At 34.1% G+C, this 26,326-nt stretch overlaps 6 protein-coding genes across 6 annotated transcripts; 1 reads left to right on the forward strand and 5 right to left on the reverse strand.

Annotated features, from left to right (window-relative positions):
- Positions 1-407: 407 nt before the first annotated feature.
- LOC106134887 (calphotin) lies at positions 408-6,086 on the reverse strand. The gene is made up of 5 exons (XM_060946643.1): positions 6,075-6,086; positions 5,330-5,677; positions 2,770-3,181; positions 1,565-1,596; positions 408-1,277 (listed from the first exon to the last, which is right to left on the reverse strand). Exons 1-5 carry the CDS (start codon positions 6,084-6,086, stop codon positions 531-533), a joined length of 1,551 nt encoding a protein of 516 aa, XP_060802626.1. The 3' UTR covers positions 408-530.
- A 2,415-nt stretch (positions 6,087-8,501) lies between these two features.
- Positions 8,502-9,068, reverse strand: LOC132902231 (cuticle protein 16.5-like). The gene is made up of 2 exons (XM_060946482.1): positions 9,041-9,068; positions 8,502-8,871 (listed from the first exon to the last, which is right to left on the reverse strand). The coding sequence occupies exons 1-2, from the start codon at positions 9,050-9,052 to the stop codon at positions 8,506-8,508; spliced, it is 378 nt and encodes a 125-aa protein (XP_060802465.1). The 5' UTR covers positions 9,053-9,068; the 3' UTR covers positions 8,502-8,505.
- A 2,624-nt stretch (positions 9,069-11,692) lies between these two features.
- Positions 11,693-14,283, reverse strand: LOC132902233 (annexin A7-like). Its single transcript, XM_060946484.1, has 2 exons — positions 13,310-14,283; positions 11,693-12,029 (listed from the first exon to the last, which is right to left on the reverse strand). Exons 1-2 carry the CDS (start codon positions 13,319-13,321, stop codon positions 11,784-11,786), a joined length of 258 nt encoding a protein of 85 aa, XP_060802467.1. The 5' UTR covers positions 13,322-14,283; the 3' UTR covers positions 11,693-11,783.
- A 3-nt stretch (positions 14,284-14,286) lies between these two features.
- LOC106134888 (vitelline membrane protein Vm26Ab) lies at positions 14,287-20,991 on the reverse strand. The gene is made up of 3 exons (XM_060946644.1): positions 20,969-20,991; positions 20,482-20,781; positions 14,287-14,472 (listed from the first exon to the last, which is right to left on the reverse strand). Exons 1-3 carry the CDS (start codon positions 20,978-20,980, stop codon positions 14,287-14,289), a joined length of 498 nt encoding a protein of 165 aa, XP_060802627.1. The 5' UTR covers positions 20,981-20,991.
- A 2,637-nt stretch (positions 20,992-23,628) lies between these two features.
- On the reverse strand, positions 23,629-24,319 carry LOC132902232 (pupal cuticle protein C1B-like). The gene is made up of 2 exons (XM_060946483.1): positions 24,260-24,319; positions 23,629-23,921 (listed from the first exon to the last, which is right to left on the reverse strand). The coding sequence occupies exons 1-2, from the start codon at positions 24,269-24,271 to the stop codon at positions 23,673-23,675; spliced, it is 261 nt and encodes an 86-aa protein (XP_060802466.1). The 5' UTR covers positions 24,272-24,319; the 3' UTR covers positions 23,629-23,672.
- Positions 24,320-24,925: 606 nt separating this feature from the next.
- LOC106134889 (uncharacterized) lies at positions 24,926-26,326 on the forward strand. Its single transcript, XM_060946645.1, has 2 exons — positions 24,926-24,937; positions 26,009-26,326. The coding sequence occupies exons 1-2, from the start codon at positions 24,926-24,928 to the stop codon at positions 26,324-26,326; spliced, it is 330 nt and encodes a 109-aa protein (XP_060802628.1).

Here is a 26,326-nt window from a genome sequence, read left to right on the forward strand (position 1 = left end):
AAAATTGCATAATTAATGAGATATTTAATTTCACTTGTATTTGATAATTTTTATGTATAATATTTATATGTTTTTTTATAACAGCAGGTATTTTTAATACTGTCTCTGGTGATAGTTTGTGACCTTCGTAGATTTAATTTGTATGATAGATCATTATCAAATATAGGGGAAAAAATATTTGTTTTTTTTTATTGTGGTTCATATGATATCCTTTGTTTCGTCTTACTCATAAAACATTAATAAGAGAAATAACGCGATTGAATCATGTTAAATTGTGAATATAAAACAGGGTAAAGTAATAACTATCAGTCATAAATGCCAGTAGGTAAAAATATAAATAGAATAGAATAAATTAAAGTAAATAAAACTGGTGCATAGGATGTTATTCATTTTATTTCAGACTAGAAATTGTTAAGTTCTTTTTCAAAAGATAAAACTCAAAATAAAATTAACAAAAATATAACAAAAGTCTCAAAACATCGAATAGACGAAGATAGTAGTCAATCTCGTTACTAGTTCAAGCTAGAATTTTAACGTTTCTTCCAGTACCCGAAAGGAGCGGAGTATCCGTAGCCGAGTCCATATCCAGAATAGGTAGAGTACGCCAGTGGAGAGTAACCGGCGCCGTAGCCTCCATAACCGAAGCTAGAATAGGCGTAAGGGGCCGAGTAGCTAGAGTAGGCTACAGGAGCAACCGCAGCAGGGTAGGCTACGACGGGTTTAGCGTATGACACTGATGCGGCTGGGTACGACACGGCTGGAGCAGCTACGGCTGGGGTAGCTACAGCTGGGGTAGCCACGGCTGGGGCAGCTACAACAGGGGCAGCTACTGCTGGGGCAGCGACAGCAACAGCGGGAGCGGCATACCGGATAGCAGGAGCAGAATAACGGACTGCTTGGGCCGTGTAAGATGGGGCAGGATAAGATACTGTTGAAGCTGGGTAAGATACTGATGAAGCAGGATAAGAAACTGATTGAGCAGGGTAGGATACAGATTGCGTAGAGTACGCTACAGCTGGAGCAGAGTAAGAGACTGCTGGGGCAGTGTAAGACACTGACGGGGCAGCGTAAGATACTGACGGGGTAGCGTAAGACACGGACGGGGCGTAAGACACGGATGGTGTGTAAGACGCAGATGGCGCATAAGACACCGATGGGGTGTAAGACGATCCTGACGTGGAATAAGCTACTGCTGGTGCATAAGATCCATATCCAGATGAATATTCCAACACGCTGGGCTTGGCGGCAGCAAGCCCAAGGATGGCAGTGACGAATAACTGTAATAGAAAATACAATAAAGATAAGCAAAATCCCTCAAAATACCGGGCAGATATTTTCGGTACATTATTGGCTCAATTCGGGGTTTATTTTTGATGATTTTAAAGTGAATTTAGTTATGCCTAAAGCTTTTCAGTGATAAGGTAACTTCTTAAAAGTACCTACTCTGATTTAAGTAATGTAGGTATCCAAAGTTAGCAGAATAAAATTAAAGTTTAATGAAATACTTGGTATCTTGATTTTTATTAAAGAAGTGGAAAATATATATCATATAAATAATTCTCACCAATTTAAACATTGTGATATAGTAAACTGTCGCTGCAGAATGAAGGACCATGTACAAACCAATCTATTTTATATGATTTTGAATACCAGACCGGACCTTCATGTTTTATTGATTGCAAAATAGTTAAGTAACCTTTATTTCATAGATAAACACAGTCTAGTTTGCATTAACACTTGTTTTGATTTTTAAATGCAAAAATATGAAAATCACACTAAAATAATTATTGTCAAGGTTAGTTCTATATTTGAGAATACCATCTGCATCATGAATTACTAATAGGTTGGAAAATGCACCAATATGTCACCAATAACTTGTAAAAAACTTTCCGTTACAATATATGTATGTCGCGGACAGATCGAATGACGGGGCCGATCGTGATTTGCCTGTGATAAGACTGTGACACGTTTAAATATGTATTGTATTTTCTTAGTTAGATATTCGTCATATAGTTCAAATCATAAAGTTTGAAGTTGCCCGACTACCTATACTTAGGTATTTGGCAAATTTATTTTGTAGATCGACAAACGGCTCTGTGGTGTAGGGGTAGAGCCCAGACAAGCTTTGACGCAGTAGGTCCTGGGTTTGAATTCTGGCCAGGGATATAAAAAATGAATGACTTTTTCTGATTAGCTTGGGTCTTGGATGTTTATCTATATAATTTTTCATTATAAAATATAGTATCGCTGAGTAAGTATTCCATAGCACAAGTCTCGAACTTACTTTGGGCTAGCTCAATCTGTTTAATTCGTCACGTAATTATTTATTTTAACTTCTATTTAATCTTAAGACGCTTTTTAATATTGGTTCTATCCTGATCCGAGGTTTATTCGATCTACTTAACCGCTTACCACATACAATAATCCGATATGCTCGCATGTCGAGGTTTGACTAGTTAAACCATGATCGGCCCGTTTATACTATCGGCCTACAACATACATATAATATAAACACAATATACATACATGTATATAAACAACCACAATATACCAAGAGTTCGAAGTTGGCCGTTACAGAACTTTTTACTTGCTGTAATTGGAAACTAGGCAATTTTCAATGGTACTGTTATATGGCTTATCTGAGTAGTAAAGAAAACGACTCTTTGATAAAGTAATGTTTATTTGTTTTTAATTCATGATATTACAGCTAATTTGTACTGAGCTGGATGAAGAATAGGATGTCCATTAACTATTTTTCTTAAACTTAACGTTTCTTCCAGTAGTAAGAAGGGTAATTGACACCGTAATTGTATCCGTATGGCAGAGGGGCGACGGCAGCGGCGTATGCAGACCAAACGGGAGAAGAGAAGGGTGGAGCAGGGTAGGCGAGGGGGGCAGTGATGGCTGGACCACCGATATTAAGTGCAGGAGCCGCCACGCGAACAGTAGGAGTGGCTATGACAGGTGTTGCAATGGCGGATGCAGCTATGGTCGGGGTAGCTATGGCCGGTGCAGCAGCATATCGCCATGTCGGAGCTACAGGCACGGCCTGGGCTGCCACTGGCAGAGCATGGGCCACGGGCACAGGCTCGTGTACAGCCACAGTATTGGCGGTGTAGCTCAGTGGAGCGATGATGTCTGGCTTGGCGGCAGCTAGTGCCAGAACAGCGGAGACGATCATCTGTAATCAATAAATTTTTGTTCTATATATCCTGATATAATATAAATTGTCTTGTATAACTATATTGTTTTTTGCAATGAAAAGAATAAAACAAACATTTATTTACATATATTATCCTTAACGGGATACACAAAACATAGCATATATATACTATACATAGCATATATGGACGTAGCTAACAGTTTCGAATATACTAAAATGTCGCGTTCAGATGAATCGCATAATCTTGCTGAGATGAGATTTAGTTATTTAGAGCCCATCGCTTTAAAAGCGAATCCCTCGGTCTTAGTCTTTTCCTTGATTGACTTGTTTCAACTAGAAAAATATAAAATAGCTCACCAGTTTGTACATAATGGTAGATTATTTGTTGTCTTAATGATGTGGATCATATCCCGATCATTCCTTTTATATGATGAAATAAAACCGGACCTCTTTCTTTATTGTGTTAATTAACATACCAAAAAATATCTTAACTAATTTAAGCTGGATCTTTAAATTCATTTTAAACCGTGGGTGAGAAATGTATAAATTACCATAAATCAGGTGTCAACGGCTATAACTAGATCTACGTGAGTGTGAGATATGATATCATAGCTTGAGTTAATAGAATTTTTATTCACCCAAAATACATTATTCCATCAAAAAGATAAAGCCAATATCACCAAGAATTTACCTGAATGGCTTAATGATTTTAATTAAAAAAATTGTAGCCCATCGATATTGAAGTTTCAATAAGGTAAATGAAGTAAAACTTATTCTTATTAAATATGACAATTGGAATATAATTGTTGCATAGAGTCTTCTGCGACAGTGTTTTATTTAAACTCATATAGTATCTACAAAAAAAGTCCAGTAAAAAATTCGCCCTACTTAAAACCAATTTTCTTACACTGTGTATAAACATTTAAGTAAAATCATTTATATAGGAAATGGGAGCATGATTTAAAAGGCTTCTCAATAAATCATAGAGTCTTTCACCTTCTCAGAAGTTTCTTACTGGGGCCCGTGTAACCGAATTGACGCGGTTTCAATTCCAAAAGTTGTTTACACGTCCCAGATTTTTAATAGTACGTATTTTGATCATTTCTTAAAATATTGGAGTTACAACTGTTTATATATTGTAGGTATTCGGTAGAAAATTTAATTTACTTTATTTGTTTAAATTTTAATACCAGAAACTAGTTAAGCTGATTGGGGAAATAATAAGATCGATTTTAACTAATTAAAAATTAAGACAACTTTAACTATTTCAACTGACTTTTATAAAAAAACAAACTTACAATTCAGAATCATGGAAAGAAAGCGCACCCCAACCACATTTTCAAAGACCTGGCGATGTGACAAACATTAAATAAATATTATATATAGCTTAACCTCGACTTCTCTGGCGTACATGATTGTTTATCGCAAATTTTATGAAAAAAGGTCTCTTCTCTAAGATGAAAGTTAATAAATAATCTCCCTAAAACTACTTACTTCTTTAATTAAATCTTTATCAACGATTCGCTATTACTCGATTACATCAAAAAACCCTTCTCTATATACACTATCTTTATACTTCAGAGAAATCCGTATTGGCTGTGTGTTGATAGTTTGTCAGTCACCTTTACCTATTGTATACTCAGACAACTGAGCACGAGGATAGGAAAACGCGTTTCATTTGCGGCTTCCACGCGCCAGGCGCTCTCGTGCGGATGTTTTGTTGTCGAGACGTAACAAATATAATCTATGTACTTACTTACTTACCTATATTGAATCAAAAGATGTTCATAGTACTTTGTCATTTGGAAATTTAAAATAAGACTAAGTTGATATTAGATTTCTATGAATAAAATAATAAGATAAATATTTATTGATAAGGTATAAAAATATGTACTTAGGTATTGACAAATTTGTATTTTTCAAATTTACAGAACTTAATAATATTAAAAAATGTTCAACGATGAAATGACTCACAATTTTAAAGTAAAAAAGAAAGAAAATCTATTTACGATTTAGGCCTATAATTGGTCTTTGGATAAAAATTACAAATAATTTGAATCCAAAGAGGATTCGAAAGATTTGTACCTTCATTATTTACTTTTTCTTGTAGTAATAAACTGGGTAACCGTTGTATCCAAGTCCGTATCCGTATCCGGGGTATGTTACTGGAGCTGCAGCATATCCAGAGTAAGCCAGGGGGGAGGAGTATACGGAGTGGACAACGGGCTTAGCATAAACTGATGGAGCGGAGTACGACACAGCAGGAGCAGAGTAGGATACTACTGGGGCACTATAAGAGACAGGGGCAGTGTAAGAAACCGATGGGGCAGCGTAAGACACCGCAGGGGCAGTGTAAGACACAGCTGGGGCAGCGTAGGAGACAGCAGGAGCGGAGTAAGAGACAGCTGGGGCAGCATAGGAAACTGGTGCGGAGTAAGCCAATGCTGAACTGACCACAGGGCTGTAGACTTGTGGCTTGGCGGCTGCAAGCCCAAGAACCGCGGCGATGATGACCTGAAAGTATGAAAGATTTTGTTAAGTATTTTAATTTGGCAGGTAGTTGTTGGTTCTCAAGAAAGTATTTCTACAGTACAGTCAAGAATCATACATAATGTTATAGAGGTAATTATTCTATACATGGCTGTTTTATAAAATGTTTAAAAAAATATCTTATCAATTGCTATTTATAATAATAATCTTATTAAAAATTATTTTATTTAATTTTACTCGTCTTATAAATAGAATCTACTAAAAGTAGTGTTCTAGTTCAACAATGAGGTTATTGGATTTCAAACCAATACGTAATTTACTCTCTTTGCTCTGCCCTGCAGGGAATGTAGACGTGATTATATGTTTTATCATAAATAAAGTCACAAACAATCAAATTCTTAAAACAATTTAAACAACTCACCAGTTTATACATGATTTTGGTTTACTGTCAACTGTCGAAGCTGAGTGATGCTGCGATCAACGCCATCATTCAATATATACTGAAACCTATCAACAATACGTACTTCCTAAATACCATGAGAATATTTTTGGTAAATAAAGCTTCATACAACGGGCAGAAGGTTCGATTTCCCATAAAAAATATGTGGTTTAAATAGAATAATTTATCAATTTTGTCAAATAAATGCTCTTGTTCAAGGTTAATTTGACACATCGAGTTTAATTTAGTTATTCAAATTTATGATTCTAAACAAAACGATTGATGGATGTGTAGGTAATAATGAAACTAGACCATTGCGTTAATATCGCAATATTTAAAACAGTTAAGACTTTTGATCAAAAAACATGCAACATACTTACTACTTAGTGATATAATAATAAAAAGTTGTTTATTTTGTTCAAGTCGGTTTTATATGAGTAATCATTATACTGATACTTCCGTATAGATATAGATTTAAGGTATATAAAATTGACATTCTATGTCAAATAAGTAGACTTTACTAGCTTTTACCCGCTTCGACCCGCCTTTAATTTCGCCCGTGCGAAACGAGCGCCCTACCTAACGAGAACCTACACGCGCAAATTAAGCGTCAACTTACAAAAATATTTTTTTTGCAAATACCACGTGACTATAGTTTTTACCTGGATGAAAAGTACCCTATGTCCTTCTCGAAACACATACAGATTTTAAGAAGATTGGTTCAGAAGATAACTCGTGAGAGAGAACAGACACATACATACATATAGTTACGTCAATATCTATTGCGGGGTAGACAGAGCCAACAGTTTTAAAAATACTAATAGGCCACGTTCAGCTGTTTGGCTTAATGAAAGAATTGAGATTCAAATAGTAACAGGTAGTCCATCGCCTAAAAAAGATATATATCCGTTATAACTCTATCCTTTAGTCGCCTTATACGACATCCGTGGGAAGGAGATGAAGTAGTCCTATTCTTTTTTGGATTGGTGCCGAGAACTACACGGCACAGAACAAACACACAAACAAATAAACTTAAGTATTTTTCTTTACAATAAACAAAATAAGCTTAACTAATTAAAGAGGTTAAAATGAGTTTGTCCACATTATTAAATATCCATTATTCCTTTGATTCGAAAGAAAATAAGAAAGTAGTTCAAACTTTCATAGTTATCATTATGCAAAGTTAACATTCGTATTATTGGTACAGAGGTTAAACTACTTACTTGTAGTGACGTAGGCTATCTATTTTTATTTGAAAATTCTCACTGGAGCCATGCAGTGGGCAAAAGTCTTATTTGTAAAAATTAAGTAATTAGATTAGGATTGGATCAACATACCACTAAGAGCGAAAATTATACTCGTAACATCACCACCAGCACCTTTATTCACGAACATTGACAAGATATGTCTTATTGATATTTCACTGTTTTAACACTTAGGTTTACCTCAATGATATAGAGAGAGTTAAAATAATACAAAAGTCCTATCAAAGTTCGTGACGAAGCCCCTTGATTTTGATATCACATATCATATCATATTGATTTTTGTAAATAAACACAAAAATTCAAAATTATCTTTTGAAAAGATAGCTGTTCATTATATTCGAAAATGTGAAGATAAAAATTAAAAAAATGTAGAGATAATAAACAAATCTGTGAAATAAATAGCTTTATTTTAATTTATACGCTTTATTTTTTGTTATCTCTTTATTTCTATTTTTGACGATACGTATTCATATAGCCTAATCCTGCCTGAGTTATGTAACTTTCGTAACATCCATCTTTCTAACCTTTAGTACAATGCAGTCAGCGACTATGCGTACTATAATGCTGAAATCTATATAAGTATTTATAATAAAATAGAGTATCGTTGAGTTAGTATCTCGTAACACAAGTCTCAAACTTACTTCGAGGCTAACTCAATCTGTGTAATTTGTCCCGTATATATAAAAAAAAGAAAAAAATTAGAAAGATGGTGTGATTTGTTTTATATGTATTATACGTATTGCTGGATATCTTAGGATGGGTAACGTTTGGTAATTTATCGTATAGTATCTTTGGTTAGGAAGTTTTTAAGTTTTTTGTTTACGCTTATATTTTAAGAAATTTACTTCTTAAGTAGTAAAGTAATAATTTTAAGCTTGGATTTATTATACACGAATAATTACAGTATTCGTGTAAAATTAATCCAAGCTTAAAATAAAGATATACCAATCCTACCTGCAACAACTCAACCATTGATAAGTTAAACTTGAAATTTCTACGTCTGACAGAAAAAGCTGATGATGAACTTTTAATACTTTTTTGGGGAATTTAAATTTTAAAAACCATCGTGCCATGCCTTGTTCGAATTAAAGGTAAATGATACACATAAATAACAGAAAATTAATTTATTTACATATGATTTCGATAATTCACTTCTTCTTGAACAGGTAGGGGTAGCTGCTGTAACCGTAGTCGTAGCCAGAACCGTACGTAGCCAGTCCAGAGAATGCGTAAGGGGCGGCGGCGTATCCAGAGTAGGCGAGAGGAGAGTAAGAGAGAGGCGCGGTGTACGCTGGGGCGGCGATGGCTGGGGTGGAGTAGGCTACGGCTGGGGAGGGGTAGGTTACGGCTGGGGCGGAGTAGGCTACGGCTGGGGCGGAGTAGGTTACGGCTGGGGCGGAGTAGGCTACGGCTGGGGCGGAGTACGCCAGGGGAGCGCTGTATCCAGAATATGGCACCGGGGCCACGAAACTGGGTTTGGCAGCGGCAAGCGCCACTAAAGCCGTGAGTACAATCTGAAAGTAAGAAAAAGGAAGTCAACAGAAAATACTACTGTAATAATATTATAATATGGAACAATAATAATACATTCTTTACGACCGAGCTTTCCAATCAATTTCATGTCATAATAAAGGTAAATATTTTTGCAAATATGAAATACGCTACTACTTTTTTAAAACTTACCAGTTTGAACATGGTTGTTTTATTTTCAGACTACTGTTTCTGAATGATGCTAGTGTCACCCTCAGCATAGATTATATAGTAGTTTCTCAAACCGGACTACGTAGGCAATCATGCAACGAAAAATCTAATAAAACAGACTTTAAGGTTTTCCACTTAAGATTCAACTTTTGCATCATATGAGTGGGCTGAATAATGTATAAATATCAGTTTTATCATAATATATATAAATCAAGGCCAATTTTTGCAAATCATGATTTTGGTAATTATAAAGTCGATTAGAATCGATATTAATAGGCCGATAACGGACATATCGTGCCGTCATGAAACCATGACGAGTAAATAGAGAAGCAAATCTTAACCAGCTATCTAAGTTAAAAGGTTTCCAAAGGAAAATTGCCCATCTCCGGAAAGCAGCTACTTACTTCCTGCCTCACATATCTTCAAACAATTTGATGTATTAACTTTTAATCATCCAGAATAAGTTTATAGTCTAAACGTTATAGTCTAGCGCAGAAGTCAAATACTTTGATTAAAAGTCAAGTGAATTTAAAGAATAAATTGTTTGAGGCCATATTCCAATGTAGATAAAATGACCTGCCCAAAAAAAAAGTTGAAGAAAACTGTCACTTTGTAATGTTTAGAATTTTTCTCATAATAAACTTTATAAATCAACTTTTCGAAATGCACTTTTTTACGAGTAGTTTTAGTGACCTTGCTACACATTTGTTGAGAAGCGTCGATTGATAATTTAAATTAATATAGACGATATGCAAATTTTAAGATCTGCTTGATGAGTTTCTATTATTTTTATTACAGGTTGGCCATCAATTTTAAAGATGACCAAACCATTTTTAATGGGGTCTAGTTTATTAAATTACCGGAATCTAAACTGTGGTACGCTACATGTAACGTAAAAATTGTAAGTTAACCCATTGAAGCGTGAAAAAGCTGTGGTATTGATGCTTTAAGCCATCGATTTGGTTCATCTTTAATACTTTTAATTTTTTTCTCCATCTCAATCGATAACGCCCATATCACTTGATCGTCACCATAAACAAGTTGCGCTGTCTGCTTCCCGATAACTATTACTAGAGGACTTTTAAGGCAACCGTGAATAGCTATTGTTTCAGCTTGGGTGTACTACCTTAGCTCTCATCTTGTTATCACCAGATATATTTAAGCCAAACGTACTAAATAAATAAAAAACTTTCACTGTCTGTTAAAGTCAAAGAACATTTTTTTTATATTTCTTACTTGATTGCACAAAATAAAATGAAAAACATTCGGACTTAATGACATGTGGTATTCTATATCTACAAATAGATTGAACAGCCAAGAAGGTGAAACACATTCTTGTCTAATACCTTTCTCAATGAACCACTCGGTGTATGCGGCGTTAATCCTGACATAAGGTTTTCACTACATTTACTGTTGGACTAGTGGATTGTCTGTACTCTGTCATATTATGCCATTTTAAGATGCGTTATATCATTTTTACTTATTTTATTGTTGGCCATTTTCATTCAGAATTTTAATTAAATACCTACTTATCAATTATTTAAATTAAATCCTTGGAAATATTTTTAAAATAAACTTTTATTCATATTGATTCGGTGGCAGACAAAAAGAATATCTTAAAACGATTAAGTATCACAAAAAATAAAAATAAATCTATGATTTCGTTACCAATATAAGAAAGCTTAAAAGAAAAATGCTTTTTATGTATTTTTATAACAGGTTACCTAAGTAAGTAACTATCTGTGCTAACCGTGTGGTTCCCGGCACTAATAAATAAAGAATAGGAACACTCATTCTCTTTCCCATGGATGTCGTAAAAGGCGATTAAGGGATAGGAAAGGATAGGCTTATAAACTTGGGATTCTTCTTTTAGGCGATGGGCTAACCTGACACTATTTGAATTTTAATCTATCATCAAGCCAGATTGCTTATCAGTCTTTTTGACTGACTGTTCGCTCTGTCTACCGCGCAAGGGATAAAGACGTGACTATAATATGTATATATAATTTGTATGTATAGAATATATTATAGGTATTATGATTAATAATACATACATGTATCACATCTTTATTCCTTCCGAGGTAGATAGATACTATTAAGACTTAAAAACCACTTTAATTAGTTTAATAAGTCTTAGAGAAACTATGAGAATTTAATTTTAATTTACTGGTTCTTGTGACTGTGTAGGGAACCTTGGGGCTTCCTTTGTACGACTTGAATATATACTTACCTATACGTTTGTCATTATTTGTCGAACAAAACAAGATTAATTAGATTTGTATAATATATCAATCAAAATGCTAATATGTCATCCTAATTTTTATAACCACCATTTATGCATCCGTTGAAACAAGTTAACCTGGTTTGGTTATTATAGGTACTAGAAATTTCTTATGCGCTAAATGCATACCACTTCTGAAAATAGAACAAAAGTAAATTCTACTGACAATGATATTGGGGATATAACTACTTTCCCTGATTTCAAAGTGCGACTTGGCTGGGGGTTCAATTGGGAACAAACGAAAATGAAGAAGAAATTTTGTATAATGACTATAAATAGGTACTTATCTGCGCGGTAAGTGACGCAGTTTTAACACCTTATAATTTCTAGGTAAGTAAATAAAAAAATTAAAATAAAACCAGCAAGAAAACATTTATTGTCAATCACTTAACGATTAACATCAAGTAACTGTCCGTGGTAATTTTTGTCATTCATCAGTCTTGTTCACTTCTTGAACACGTAGGGATAGCCGCTGTACGCGTACGGGGCGGCATAAGTCGAGAATCCGGAGTAAGGGTACGCGGGATAGGCAGAGTACGAGTAATGTGCAGGGTAGGCTACTGATGCGGAGTAGGAGGAGGGAGCGGGATAGGCTACGGAAGCGGGGTAGTAGGGAGTGCTGTACGCCACAGCTCCTAAAGGAGGGTGGGCGGCCGCGAAACCCAACACGGCGAAGAGGGCGACAATGATCTGAAAAAGAACGGTATTGTAGCCATAAAAATCAGCAAAAACTACATGAATTTCAGTTAAGGCTGCGATGGTCTATAAGTACTCGTATTAATTTTGTTGGCTAAAGTCGGCGACACACAATGGCATCATAATTTTGGCTCTGAAAAACAATTCGGTCACGAATACCGGGTTCAATTCTCAGTTATAATGGAAATATACAATTTATTGTTTATTTTTACATTTATTATTATTTATTTCACTTTGATCATATTCCACATAGTATGTTTACCCGATAGATTTAAAAAAAATAGTGCCTTGTGGTTCCCGGCACCAATACAAAAAATAATAGGATCACTCCATCTCTTTCCCATGGATGTCCCTAGGCTTACAAACTTGGGATTCTTTTTTTAGGCGATGGGCTAGCAACCTGTCACCATTTGGATCTCAATTCTATCATTAAGCCAAATAGCTGAACGTGGCCGATCAGTCTTTTCAAGAATGTTGGCTCTGTCTACCCCACAAGGGATATAGACGTGACCATATGTATTATGTCTGTATTTTTAAAAAAGAACTCGTCTACAATCATTAAATAAAAAAATATAATCTTTACATTACTTTCAGCCATACAATACACTTGACAGCAATTTTTATCTAAATATCTTAAAATTACTTAATTTTACATTTGAAGGTGACTGCAATAACAAGACAAATTTTAACGGTTATCAATACCTATACCGGAATGCATTTGCATAATATGAAATTCAAGCCAAATAGATTGTTTTGAATGTAATGTCTTTTGTGATTGAGGTAGGTCTAGCTGCTAAAAAAGATAAAAATACGATGAATTTTATTTTTCTTAAGTAAACCAAGCGACACTCGTCCAGTTACTCTTATAACAACTTAAACTCTTACTTACTAATTACACTTATATACATATATATATAGGTATTAGTGTTATATATATATTTATATACATACATACATATGGTCTCGCCTATATCCCTTGCGGGGTAGATAGAGCCAACAGTCTTGAAAAGACTGAATTGCCACGTTCAGCTATTTGGCTTAATGATAGAATTGAGATTCAAACAGTGACCCATCACCTAAAAAAGAATTATATATTATTATATATACATATAAGAATATATAAATTTATAAATCAAATGCTATTTCTTTCATTTCCTTCTTATACCTATGTCAGTAAATCAGTCAGTCACTGTCGTCTTCAATAATTCGTTTCTAGAATACCGCTGTCTGGGAAAGGGGAGTGATTGTAATAAAAAATTTAAGTATCAACTTACCAGTTTAAGCATGGTTGAGGTTTTTCAGACAGTGGAAGCTGAGTGATGCGTTGCACATCTACTGCAGCAAATATATAAGAATTCCAAAACCGGACTCTTGGACAAAATTGGTATTTTATGATCTTGATCAAATATCTTTTACGTTTTTTACTTAAGATACAATAGGTACCAATCAGAAGGAAAAAAGTTTAGACATTTTTTTGCAGAAACTACATCATTCTTTTAAATTTAATTTCTTTATAATATATAATTAAGACCTTATTTAAACTCTGTTAAAACTATACGTATGAACTTTACCCAGGAATTTTCAGGGTAACTATTTGTATACAGGTTATAATTAATAAAACCCAGTTTAATTAATTTGACACTAGTGTGCAAATTTTAGCGACCACTTATTATTTTTATGACCAAGTCATAATGAGTTGCTGCATAATGATTTAAAAAAATTGAGGTCATTTGCTAGAATTTCGAGATTTATGCACGATTACCACTAAATTCAAGGTATTTCAGTTGACTAATCTGGCAGAAAGTTCTTTAATTTTGGATTTTTTGAAGGCTGGCCTGCTCGGCTTTCAAACAGTCGAGCAGCCAGCCTTACAATTAATTAGGTACACTTAGAAATACTTACAGATATACGTTTGCACCAATATCAATATAAAAGAAGAAGTAGATTAATAACATGATGTTTCATCTGCTTCATCCACGCAGCCTCTAGTGTTGCTAGGCTGTAGGCGTGACACACCTCAAAAAAACTTGCATTTAGCAATGCAAGTTTTTTTTTAGCCTTTAATATATAATATATTAGTTAATTTCTCTAATAATATGGCAGAAGCACCTTTTTCAAACTCCTATAATAATCAGTTTCTAACGACCGTACTCCGTAATAAATTTAGCAGATTTGACAAATTAAATACTATTTATTAACAGATTAAATACAACATGTTCCATTCACATTATTCGTCGGTTTATTTTCTCGTTCAAAGGTAGTACGTGTATGGGGCGGCGTATCCATACGCGGAGTAATAGGGGTATGCTGAGTACGCCGAATACGCGACGGGAGCAGTGTACGCTGCGGCGACGGGGGCGGTGTAAGCGGCAGCAATGGGTGCAGTGTAGACCAGCGGCTTGGCGATGGCGAACGCCAACAGGGTCATGAAGATTAGCTGCAAAATGGAAGAAAATTTATTTGATAAATAGACGGATAGGACTGGACGAGGGTAGGGGGGATGCTTTTGCAACAATGGGAAATAAATTGCTTATTAAAAAGTTTTTAAGGCTTAAGCATCCGGATATAACGACGAGATATTCGGGTGAGTGTCAACTTGCCCATGGGTTCGAACCCCAGGTTACGATCAAAAATGATTTTCGGATTGACCATAGTCTTATATGATTGTAATAATGAAATTGTGATAAAGAATATTGGTTAATATTTAAAAAAAACACATTCTTAAGCTCAATTTATGTTAGCAAATTGATATTTGGACCTAAAATATCCTTTATACAAAAATATGACAGTTTGATAGAAACATAAATACTAATTTTCATTTAGTAATAATAATAAGAAATGTTTGTCTGTATTAAAAAGTCGGTTAAAGGTAATTGTAAGTCAAATTTATAGTAGGTAAATCATACCATTTTGATTAGGTGTCTAAAAAAGTTAATAGAAGATATTGGATGTGAGATAAGCAATAAACATATTGTCAAAGGTGGTTGTTTTGTATGATAAATGAATTAAAATCGTTTTTAAAAAATCTGTTACGTTTTATAATATTGTGTACCTATAACAGGACAATGAACAGGTTTTAAAATTATGCAACACGTCTGTGATAATTCGATTTATAGATCAGAAGATCGCGCTTGCATAGTGATTACATTACATCTGTCGATAAAAAGGCAAATCAGTTATAATAAATTTCTTATTTAAATACTAATTGTGTCTAGAAACTTTGCTTGCATGACCTTGCCAAGGAACTCAGGATATTATATAGGTAGACAATTGTCTGTATGTTTATAAGTAGGTATGCCAATTAAAAATATACAGATAATGAAGTTACAAAGTGCAAAATGGCGGACTAATCCCGCTTAGGAATTTTTAAAGTATTTAAGAAATGACAAATCCTTAACCAATTTATATACTTAAGCACATGTTTTACCATTTTAATGTTACAATTTTTCTTAACTACATTTGATGCGAACTGAAGTTCAACAATTTCGAAGTTATTAGAATCGGTCCAGCTATTCAAGACTTATCGGAGTTGAAACTTTGAAGGATTTTTTATATTTCTCTGGAAAATAAACTTGGTAATTATCATTAAAATGAATCATGAATACGATTAGAATTAATTATGGTGAATATTTTTAAATAATATCAGTCTATTTAAAATAATCGCAATAATGTAACGCTTATAAACTGATTCTGATTAATCATTTAAAATTAATTGAATTAAAATATTTAAAGACAGAGCATCGGATTATTCAATTTATCTTATATTTATTATTAGTGTGGATAACATTTTTTTTATCGTGTAAAAGCCTATTGATTCATAAAGTTCTGTCGTCCGAATTATTGCCGTTTACTTGCATATATCTCTCATATATATGGAGAGGACCACGATCCTTGATTGGCTAAGTCATATTTATTTGAAATTAGGAAAAAGAAATTGGTTCAACCATTCGCTCTACGATCAATCCAGTTTTGTATAATCCAGGAACATTCCTACTAACATGCAAGTGTGTAGACTTGCATGTTAGTAAGTATTCTAAGACCACTTACCATTATGAATAAATAAATATAGAAATAAACGAAATGGAATTACTCACAAACTTGAACATTGTGGTGGTTTTGTGTATCCGTCAATGACTGAGTGATGTCCAGTGGTCCCGGCTAATATATAAGGATTGCAAATGACCCCATTGTCTTGGCTTGGCATCAGTTGGCTTTGCTCGTCGCCTGCGCACCTTGGCAAGACTTACGCGATTTGAACATAAACGTGACATGAATAATTCTAGTGCACTCGTAGACAGCATGATTAATTTATATCATGAGAAAACATAAATGACAAACAATATAAGAAATACTTATGCTTATCTTCGTTATTATTATATAAAAGACGAAACTTGAGTTACTGGACTGATTAACCGGTATAAGGTGTTGGTATGTAGGTTCTTTATGTGGTTATGTCAGCAATTTCGGGAATTTCTCTGTAAGCGCACCGCTTACAGAGAAATTCCCGAAATTGCTGGAATGAAACATTAATGGGATATTTGGTTATTTACGAGCGGATAGTAATAAAACAACATCGGTTGTATTGGTTTCTTCATAACCAGTCCATGGACGAGTAATGAAACAGAAACATATTTTGTGCCAGCTGCCTCTATAATTGCCTATACAACTAAGTTTACCTTCCTACATCTAGGTTGTTGAGCTACAAAAGCTTTTATCTATTCGCGATCTGTATAAATAAAGTAATATATTTAATTAAACAACTTAGCATGTATAAAATACTATCCATCAATTGATGATGGATTATTTCAAATAAAAAAACGAGAAGCTTATAAAAATAGAGTAAATAAAATTTTAAATACTAATGTTACAACCAGAATGGAACGTGTCCACGTAGCTTTAATATTTTACCGAGAATCCGGCTTCTATAAAAATAATGTACATTCCTGTTACAAGTTAAATGACACTACTTTTACGAGGAATGAGCATTAAATTTATTAGATGCAAAAAAAATCTACAACTTAACATCACCATAAAATAGGTTTACAGTATGTTATAATTTCTCGCGGGTCTTTTCATGTATATTGGCATATGTTTTAAGATTTCGCATTTTCTATATCTGAGATCAACCCAATAGGAATAATAAGACATGATTGGTTAACGTTGGTGAATAGACTCTCTGTATGAGGGCCCTGAGCTTCAAAACTCACAGTTGAAGTTTATTTGGACTACGCTGTAATGAGAGAAAGTAACCATTTATGCTTAATATCATCATCCATCATCCTGGTGAAGAACGGGAATTTGCCTATAACCGTTCCAGGAGTTGGTCAAGTCAAATCAGGTAATTAACACGCCTTAGATCATGCATGGTTGTTGCAATAGGTAAAGTGGTTATTCCCTTATACAACGGGAGCGATAAATCGAGTTTCAGGCTCTACCTCCATCAAAGTGAACACCTTCTTTACTACTTTTACTAGAAAAGATGGAATGGTATTATTGTAAGTGCTAAAAACCACACAGCACAACAGACGAATTTGTGTCTTAATTTTCAATATGGAAAAAGGAACAACCTGTATCTTATGTTGTATGAGTTGGCGCGCCTAATTGAATCGGTAAGGATCAATCGAGACTAGTATCGAACATTCTGTTGCATCATCATATCCTTGATCGGACGACCAAGGTCGCTATAAATTATCACCCTGAACTTGATCTTGATACATTTATCGGAAAGAAATGCAGTATTCGTTAGTGTCTGACGATTAATTAAGAATTACATAATTTTACTAAGAACTCGCGTATAAATTCAATTGTATTTATTTTTTCTTTTTAAATAGGTGTCTTGTATAGCCAATAAGTGGTATCGCCATTTTATAGAAAAAAAATAACTGAAGCAATACTATTTTTTTAGAAAAGAACATTGGATAATGAAATTAAAGTTGACAACAATAATCCCCCCAGTAATAATTAATAGTGGGTAACTATCTATGTTGTACCAAATTTCCACCTTCTCATTTTTAACTCTCATCTAGTTGCACTCTGGGCCCAAGTTATGTAAATTTTTATTAGTAATTCCCATATCTTAATTTCTTTGACTTATTTCCCTATAGGTAATAAGTTAAAAAAAATTGCGACTAAAAACGGAACTAAGTTTTGATATTTTTTATAATATGTGATATAATCCTCAGATATAACGTAAGATATGATATGCGTAAAATGTGTCATAATGTACCCATATGTAATGACGCAGGACGACCATAAAAATTGTAAAAGTAAAGTCTTGAAAAAATATGACATCACACGTGTCATTTGCATCTACCTTTGTTATGACGACGTACAAAAGAACTTGGATTATGAATGTGATTTCATGTGTTTTACATTGAGTGTAATAAGTGCGTAGGGTTTCTGGCCAAATATGTCTAGGTCATTCCAAAAGAGAATTATATCCAACTTGAAAAGAAAGGAAATAAAAAAAATACAATTCGTAACTTCTGTTGGCAAAAAGCAAATTCTGTCAAAAATGGTTATTACATAAACAACAAAGATTAATAAGATTTAGTTAGGTAACATGCATAGCTGTATGCTGAAAACTGTTCGGGGTACTTATATAAATATTACCGCTTGCGCTGACAAGTTGATTTAAAATTGTTACCTAGAAACCCGATTATGAGTAAGTCAGAAAGTCATTGCTATCTTCGGTATCTATCTCTAGTCATTCATATCATTAGGAACAGTAGTAGTCAATGCTTTAACAAAAGCGATCCATCCCTACATAAGTGAATATACATATGATCCATACTAATGCAAACTTCTTTATTTTCATCCACATTCATAAATATAATGAGAACTGTGACATGGTGAAGACATAATATGTTATTCTCTTTCCATCTGTCTCTCAAATGGTACGTCCTTTAATTCCTCATAATAAACGTCACAACAAAGCAGAATCAATAATTACTCCAGTTTTAGAATTAAAGACATCCGGCTTTTAGAGGTCTTTGTGTGTTACATATTTGTAAGAGAGACGAGTTTTTTCGACATTTAGCGTTATTGATTTAGGTAGGTTCGTTATAAATCAAGAGTGCTCTTTTGTGTGTCCTTTACTCTGACTTTTTTAAATAGATTTATTACATTGGTAGTGATGCCATAGATGTAAAATTCAACTTTTATTTTAAGCAGATATTTTTTATTGTTAAAATCCAAATTCCAAATTTAAATATAGATTCCGATATATGTAAAAATATTGAGTTGAACATCGGTGGTTTAAAAGCGTGAGGTTTAAATCCTACCGCTGTGAATAAATAAAATTAATAAATATTAAACTATGTTGTCTCAGTCATTGAGTTTACATTATGATATGTTTACAGTTTGACCTATCTTAAAATCTGCCACTCAGCTATGAATTAATTATCAATGACTATTTCGTAGTTACGTATATTAGTTTGGTTGCTAAACTATTTTTTTACGGTGAGGGAAAACATCGTGAAGAAACGCACATTCAGGCAACTGGGATCAAAATTCAATATGGATAAGGTTCGCCTGCAAAGATATTGAAGTATTTTCAATGGCTAAAAAAATATCTAATGAGAAAGAATTCGGCTAATCTCTATTTAAGATTCTATCAAATTTTTTACTAAAAGGTTAACCTATCAACCGCTGCTCCCAAATAAAATTTTATTTACATAGTAATATCTGGATAATAGATAATAAGGATTTCACATATCTCTAGTTAATAATATTATGGTTTTCTCCAAGTTTGTATTTCTACAGTAAAGTTGGGAAGTTAAACATTGTCTAGGTATTGACTGTGGTATTGATCTCATGTAATATTTTACAGATTATACAAACCTTGTTTGTAAAGGTCTGTTGACTGTGTATTACTAGGTAGCTATAAATTTACCTACCTACCCATATTAAAATTGCTCCATTTTTACTAGTTATGACATCCATTATAATAAATAGTGGGTGTATAATAGCTTAGATTTGCATTTTTACATAATCAGATGTTGATGATGTTGCTTGATAGACTTTGCCTTTGAAAATGTTCATAAACACATATATAAACATTTACGTGTGTACATATATATATGTATATATATATTGTATTTTGTCATTGAGTGTGCCAGCTGCTTCTATCTTCCCATGTAGATTGTAAGAGTCAAGCAAAGGAAAGGCTTGGAATTCCATTTTTCGGTAATAGGCTAGCAAACTGTCACTATTTGAATCTCAATCTAGTATTAAGCTATACAGAACACTGAACGTGGCCTTTCAGTGTTTTTGAGACTATTACTTCTACCCCGCAAGAGATAAAGACATAATTTTTAACATATGTAAGTTAAGAAAATGGAAAACTATAAATAAATTAAAAAGACGTGCATAAAATGACAGAGATTTTTTTATTTCCTCTTATTTTTTACGATTAATCAGTCTTGATATTTTATTTGAATAATACCGGAGCTCTATAAGCAGCTGAGACAACTGGAGCTGTATACGCGGAGTAAGCGACCGGGGCGGTATATGCTGCAGCTACCGGGGCGGTATATGCTGCAGCGACCGGGGCGGTGTATGCCGCAGCTACCGGGGCGGTGTATGCCGCAGCGAGCGGGGCGGTGTATGCAGCAGCGACCGGGGCGGTGTATGCCGCAGCGACCGGGGCGGTGTAGGCAGCTGCTACGACCGGGGCGGCGGGGTAGGCAACAGAGTGGATGCCAGGTTTGGCAGCAGCGACCGCCATAACTGTAGCGAAGATAACCTGTAATTCAAATTAACTTTAAATACGTATATACTAATTACTTTAATTATATATATACGAGTACTTTATATAAGGAATAACACATTATCATAGAATTCGGTACAGGCGGTTACTCCATTTTTTAGTTATTAAATGAGTCGTAAAAATAATTCATATGAAAATGTTGTATGAAAGAAATCACAATTACCAGCTTGAACATTCTGATTGATGTTTGCTTGTTCTATTTTAGTCAGTAACTGATAAAGAAGAAAGAATTGCATTGACTTTAAATACCTTGTTAGAGAGCCTACCAACGTTTCGGCTGAAGGATCTCTTGCTGCGTCCAACGTTGCTCCGAATTCAAGATATGCATCGGGGTGCGCATTATGCAGAACTGACAAAGCAACGTTTACTTATTTCACAATCTCAACTCCAAGTAAATATTGGAGGTATGGTTAGTAAGTGGATGGCAATTACACACCAAAATCTTAAAAAAATCTCATAAAATAAAACTTTAAAATACTAGTACTATATGAAAATACATATTAAATTTCAAATATGGTGGTATAAGAAGCATCAATCGCATATGGTGTAAGAAAGAAAAAAATGGATCATAATATTTTCAAACTAATACAAAAAAAGAGAAACTATTATAATATGCCGGTTTTTAAGCTTGGTTCCGTTTTGTATAACGCAAAGGTAAATAAACATTCAGGATGGGCCGCCTACGTTGCGTCAGAAGCCCAGAGGTCAGTACGCGCGTGCCTGTTGTTCTAAGTTACGTTGCGTCGGTGGAGGTCGATGTGCCTATTTAAACTAGATGATACTGTAATTATGTAGATCATGAACCTTCTTACTTAAAATCTGAAAATATGAGCCAAGTTTTTTCCCACGGATTTAAGTAATATTATGGTGCCATGTGGTTAAAATAAATAAAAGGACCACTCAATCTCTTTCCCGTGAATGTCGTAAAATGCGATGAGGTGATAGGCTTATAAACTTGGGATTCTTCTTTTAGGCAACAGGCTAGCAACCTGTCACTACTTAAATCTCAATTCTATTATGAAACCAAACACCTGAACGTGGCCTATCAGTCTCTTCAAGATTGTTGGATATGTCTGTCCCGCAAGGGATATAGGCGTGAATATATGTATTTATGTATTTTGGTTAATACGCAAACGGATATGCTCTTGATGGAGAAACTATCTAGGTATATCAGAACTCATCAAATTCTGATTTCTCATTTCAGGTGAACTATTTTAAGAGAATATGTAGATATAAAAATTTTTTCGTAAGGTTTTAATGCCACATAGTTAAAATATAGTATTATATACTTACTTTTAATTTACACTTTTGATTATTTTGTTAGCGGAAAGCCAAGTTTTGATAAGACGTAATATAATTCTATCACGAAACTATGTTTGCTTGCTTAACTAAAACTAAAAATTAAATTTCTCGTAAAGATATTTTGCAGTAATAAATGACTAGTACAATATTTCGGTTTGACATTGACTTAGCTACACATTCTACAGTATTCTTTGTCATTATAGCGTGTTGCCGATTCCATACTCAGCTTTTGGCTTTTAAGCTCGAAGTCAAGCGAAATTAAGTATTTGTTTCGTATGTAGAAAAAAATGATAAATTTAAACGCTTAGTAACCCACATCCTTTCTATTCTTCTGCATATTTTCATGTCGTATTTCTCCATTATATCGAAAGCCAAAAAGCTTAACATGTTAATTTTTACAAGCATCATCACACAACTTTCGTAGTTATTCGAGGCCAGCTCAATCTGTGTAGGTAAGTAATTTATGCAGTTTATGTTTACATTTTACTTACTAATGTAACATAACATAAACTATATAACTAAAATGTTTTGTCTTGCCGTGGTGAATAATGCCAGGGCTCATAAATTTGGCGGAAAATATGGCCTCTATTTTTTTAATATTATTATGGAAAGCTTCTGATAATTATTTTAAGAATTTAGAGAGCGAACTTATTTTCTATTGAGGCTTTTTAAACGAAACCGTGTTTTTGCATGTTTTTCTGGGGCACCTATTTTATAAACAAGCATGAAAGGCATGTAATATTTGAATTAAGTACTTATTTTTAATGGCTTTAGCCAAATTCTATTTGCTGTCTTCCGTGCGACCAAAAATAAAATCGATTTTGTTCCAGAGTTTTGGCAATTCATTAGTGTTCCATTCCAGCCTCCTTATCTATTTCCGAATCTATAACGTACATATTCTGCTATGCGATTAATATGTCAGTTTACATTAACAGTATGTACTAACGAAACACGAGAGTATTATGAATATTCTTCGTAAATGCATTATTTTTTAAACGAATTAGCCTTAAGGTTATCCATATGCACTATCATGACTAGGTGACAACGACCTCATTGATTATTTAAAATGATAAAGTAATATTATTATTTGAATTGAAATTAAGTAAGGTTATCTTTAATATTTTCCGCAATATCGTCTATCTAGGTATTACTTAGTGGCTCGTGTTGCCACGCTATTGCAATAAGATATTCGAACTCCTCGTGAAGTATCATAATTTTACAACCAGAGAAATATTAATTTTAGTAGTAGTACTAACTAACAAGAAAAAAAATCGTAGTTAAAAGCTTTATAGCTTTGTTCTTTGCAATAAAATAATAAATATCCCAAATTAGAATTATTTATTAGGTACTCAGATCATCATTCATGTTTCTAATAATTCTTCAGCTGAAAAAGTAGCTGTAGCGTTGCTTGGGTTGATTTTTACCAACGATTTATATTTAGGCGAATGGCTGAATAATTTCGTAGATATTTTATATATGTATTAATTATAGGTTTAATATGGCGTAATGAAAATATTGTAATAATTGAGAATAAAATTTATTTAATGGTCATATTTCTGCAGAAATCAACGACGTAGGTAATAAGCAGAATAGGGTGAGGCGTAGGTGTACGCCGAGTACGCAGCAACTGGGGCAGTGTAGGCGGAGTATGCTAGCGGGGCGGAGTATGCAGCGGCAACAGGGGCGGTGTATGCGGCGGCAACAGGGGCGGTGTATGCGGCGGCAACAGGGGCGGTGTATGCGGCGGTGTACGCTACAGGCGCTACCACGCTAGGCTTGGCGGCAGCGAAGGCGAGGAAGCAGGAGAAGATGAACTGAAAAAAAAGTTTTATATCACAAAATTACGAATTCATTTTTATTTTCTTGAGTCGGAATTTAAGCCCGGCGGCCACATTGACTTATTGTTAACTTTAATTTAATATTTAATTTTGAATAACATTAATAAACACATTGAATCAAATTTATAGCATAATTGAAACATTTCCATTGTTTCGTTTAATGTAATAAATGCTATTGATATTGTATATTCTGCGATTGACATTTTTTTTAACTGTCGTGAAGTCATATCGAGAACCAACAATTAGGTAAGATAAAACCGAAGCTCTTCAGTTCCAAATTAGTTGCTATTTAGAATACATAATTAAATACTCACAAGTTTGAACATTTTGTTGGTTTGTTTGTTCACTGAGCTACTGCTGAATGATGTCCTGGTACTGACAGTATCATGCTATATAGTAAAATACGAAGGTCGTGGATGAGTTCGAGCTGCGAAGACATTACTAAAGTGTACGCCTTTTGAATTGAGATTAGTTTAAGGATGAAACATTCCTACTTATTTAGTCAACAGAAATACTAATAAACAATAGTAATCAAAAATACCGTAAGATTTCTGGTGATTTGCAATACCTCCAAAAAACAAGTATATCTAAGTTAGTATTTGATAATTTTAATAATGCATGACATATTAAGTATATTTTGTTAAACTTTTGTGTGTTTGACTTAATTTCTTAACTCGAAAGTTAAGAATATACCAAATATTAAAAAGTTTATTTATTTCGGTCATAAATATATGTTTTCTATTATATTTTAAAACAATGCAATATGCTACATGTCTAATCTACATAATTAAAACTCGGATCACCTTAAGGTTGATTACTAGAGAAAACATCATTAATTAACTTCTTATCAAATCCAAGACAAATAGATTGGTCTTACTTCATCAATTGTTTTGTATAAAAATTTGTGTGCGGGTTTTGAAACGTCCACTTCTATCCGGCTATTGTTCATATCATAGACCTGCTGAAGTCCGATCTTAAAAATGATGCGACTAGTGAGTATTCCTCTTTATATTTATTCACTCAAGCTTCAGATAAAATTGTTCAGATTTTTAGATCAGAGCCGGTTACTAATCACTTCTATCAGTGTGGTTATTCGGAATCATTGAGAAGACATATTAATATGTCTTGATCTTCAAGATTAACCGCAGAGTAAGAGAAGGACGAGAAGACATATTTTAATCAACTTTTGCGAATAACCTCTTTGACAATTGGGGCAAAATGCTTAAACTGTCATCTGAATCGCAAAATCCCATATGATTGATATCTATATGTTCTGCACCTTTTATAAAAAGAAGTTCGCCACAATCAACTTCACAATTTTGTAGTATTTCACGGATTACGAGCTTGCCTTCCAAATTTTAATCTTGGTATAAGTATCAACTACCAGTACGCATAGACTAGAATGAAAAGGGTGCATGACGGATGTAACGAAACTGTAAACATTTCGTCTAATTTGGCTAGTGAACACTAATAACTAAGTATTTTACAGCACTTAGTACTTACATTTTTTTTAGTTTTACGACTGTAATCTTTTTATTTTTGTCAAATTTTATGTAACAAACTGGCCAAGTAAGTGCAGGATAGGCTTCCCTTGTAGACTAGCTACCTCAGTCAAATCACTTTAGTACTTATGCATTTGTTTTTAATATTCTGAATACCTTTTTTAAGTATGTTGATATTTTTTAGTAAAATTGACATTAACATTATCCACGAGCAATATTTCATACTAATAATACTTCCCTATACACATATAATCACGGTTGTATCCCTAACGGGGCATACAGAGTCAAGTGCCTTGAAAAGACGAAAAGGTCACGATGATGATGATAATGGTCTTGTGATGGAATTGAGATTCAGATAGTGACATTATTGCTAACCCATCGCCTAAAAGAAGAACCAGGTTTATAAGTGATTAACTTTTACTTGTAGTAATGGCAATAATATAAAGGTTTCTTATTTACTACGGAATTTCCCTCGTCAAACTCATAAATAAGTACCATAGGCTAAAATACGCTTGTTGTTGAACAAAATTGTCCGCTTTAATGATTTCTGGCTTTTCACAGGTATTCCTTGTGACGTACTTGATAACAGTGCAAGCATTTCCACGTATAGTTTTGGGTGGAGGTGGATTGTCTAGTGGACTAGGAAGCTTGGGAGCATTGGGAGGAGGATTAGGTGGAGCAATGGCTGGAGTTCCTGGGGGTGTAGCTGGCGGATTGAGTGTTTTGAATGGTATGGGCGGTTTGGGAGGATTGGGAGGATTAGGGGGTCTGGGAGGAATAGGTGGAATGGGTGGAATGGGAGGAATGGGGGGAATGGGTTTAACCCTGCCTTTAGGAGGTTTCAGTGGGCTACCTTTAGGTGGCCTGGCTTTGGGATAA

Source organism: Amyelois transitella, chromosome 11, assembly GCF_032362555.1.
Source record: "Amyelois transitella isolate CPQ chromosome 11, ilAmyTran1.1, whole genome shotgun sequence".
In the NCBI taxonomy this organism is placed as follows: domain Eukaryota; kingdom Metazoa; phylum Arthropoda; class Insecta; order Lepidoptera; family Pyralidae; genus Amyelois; species Amyelois transitella.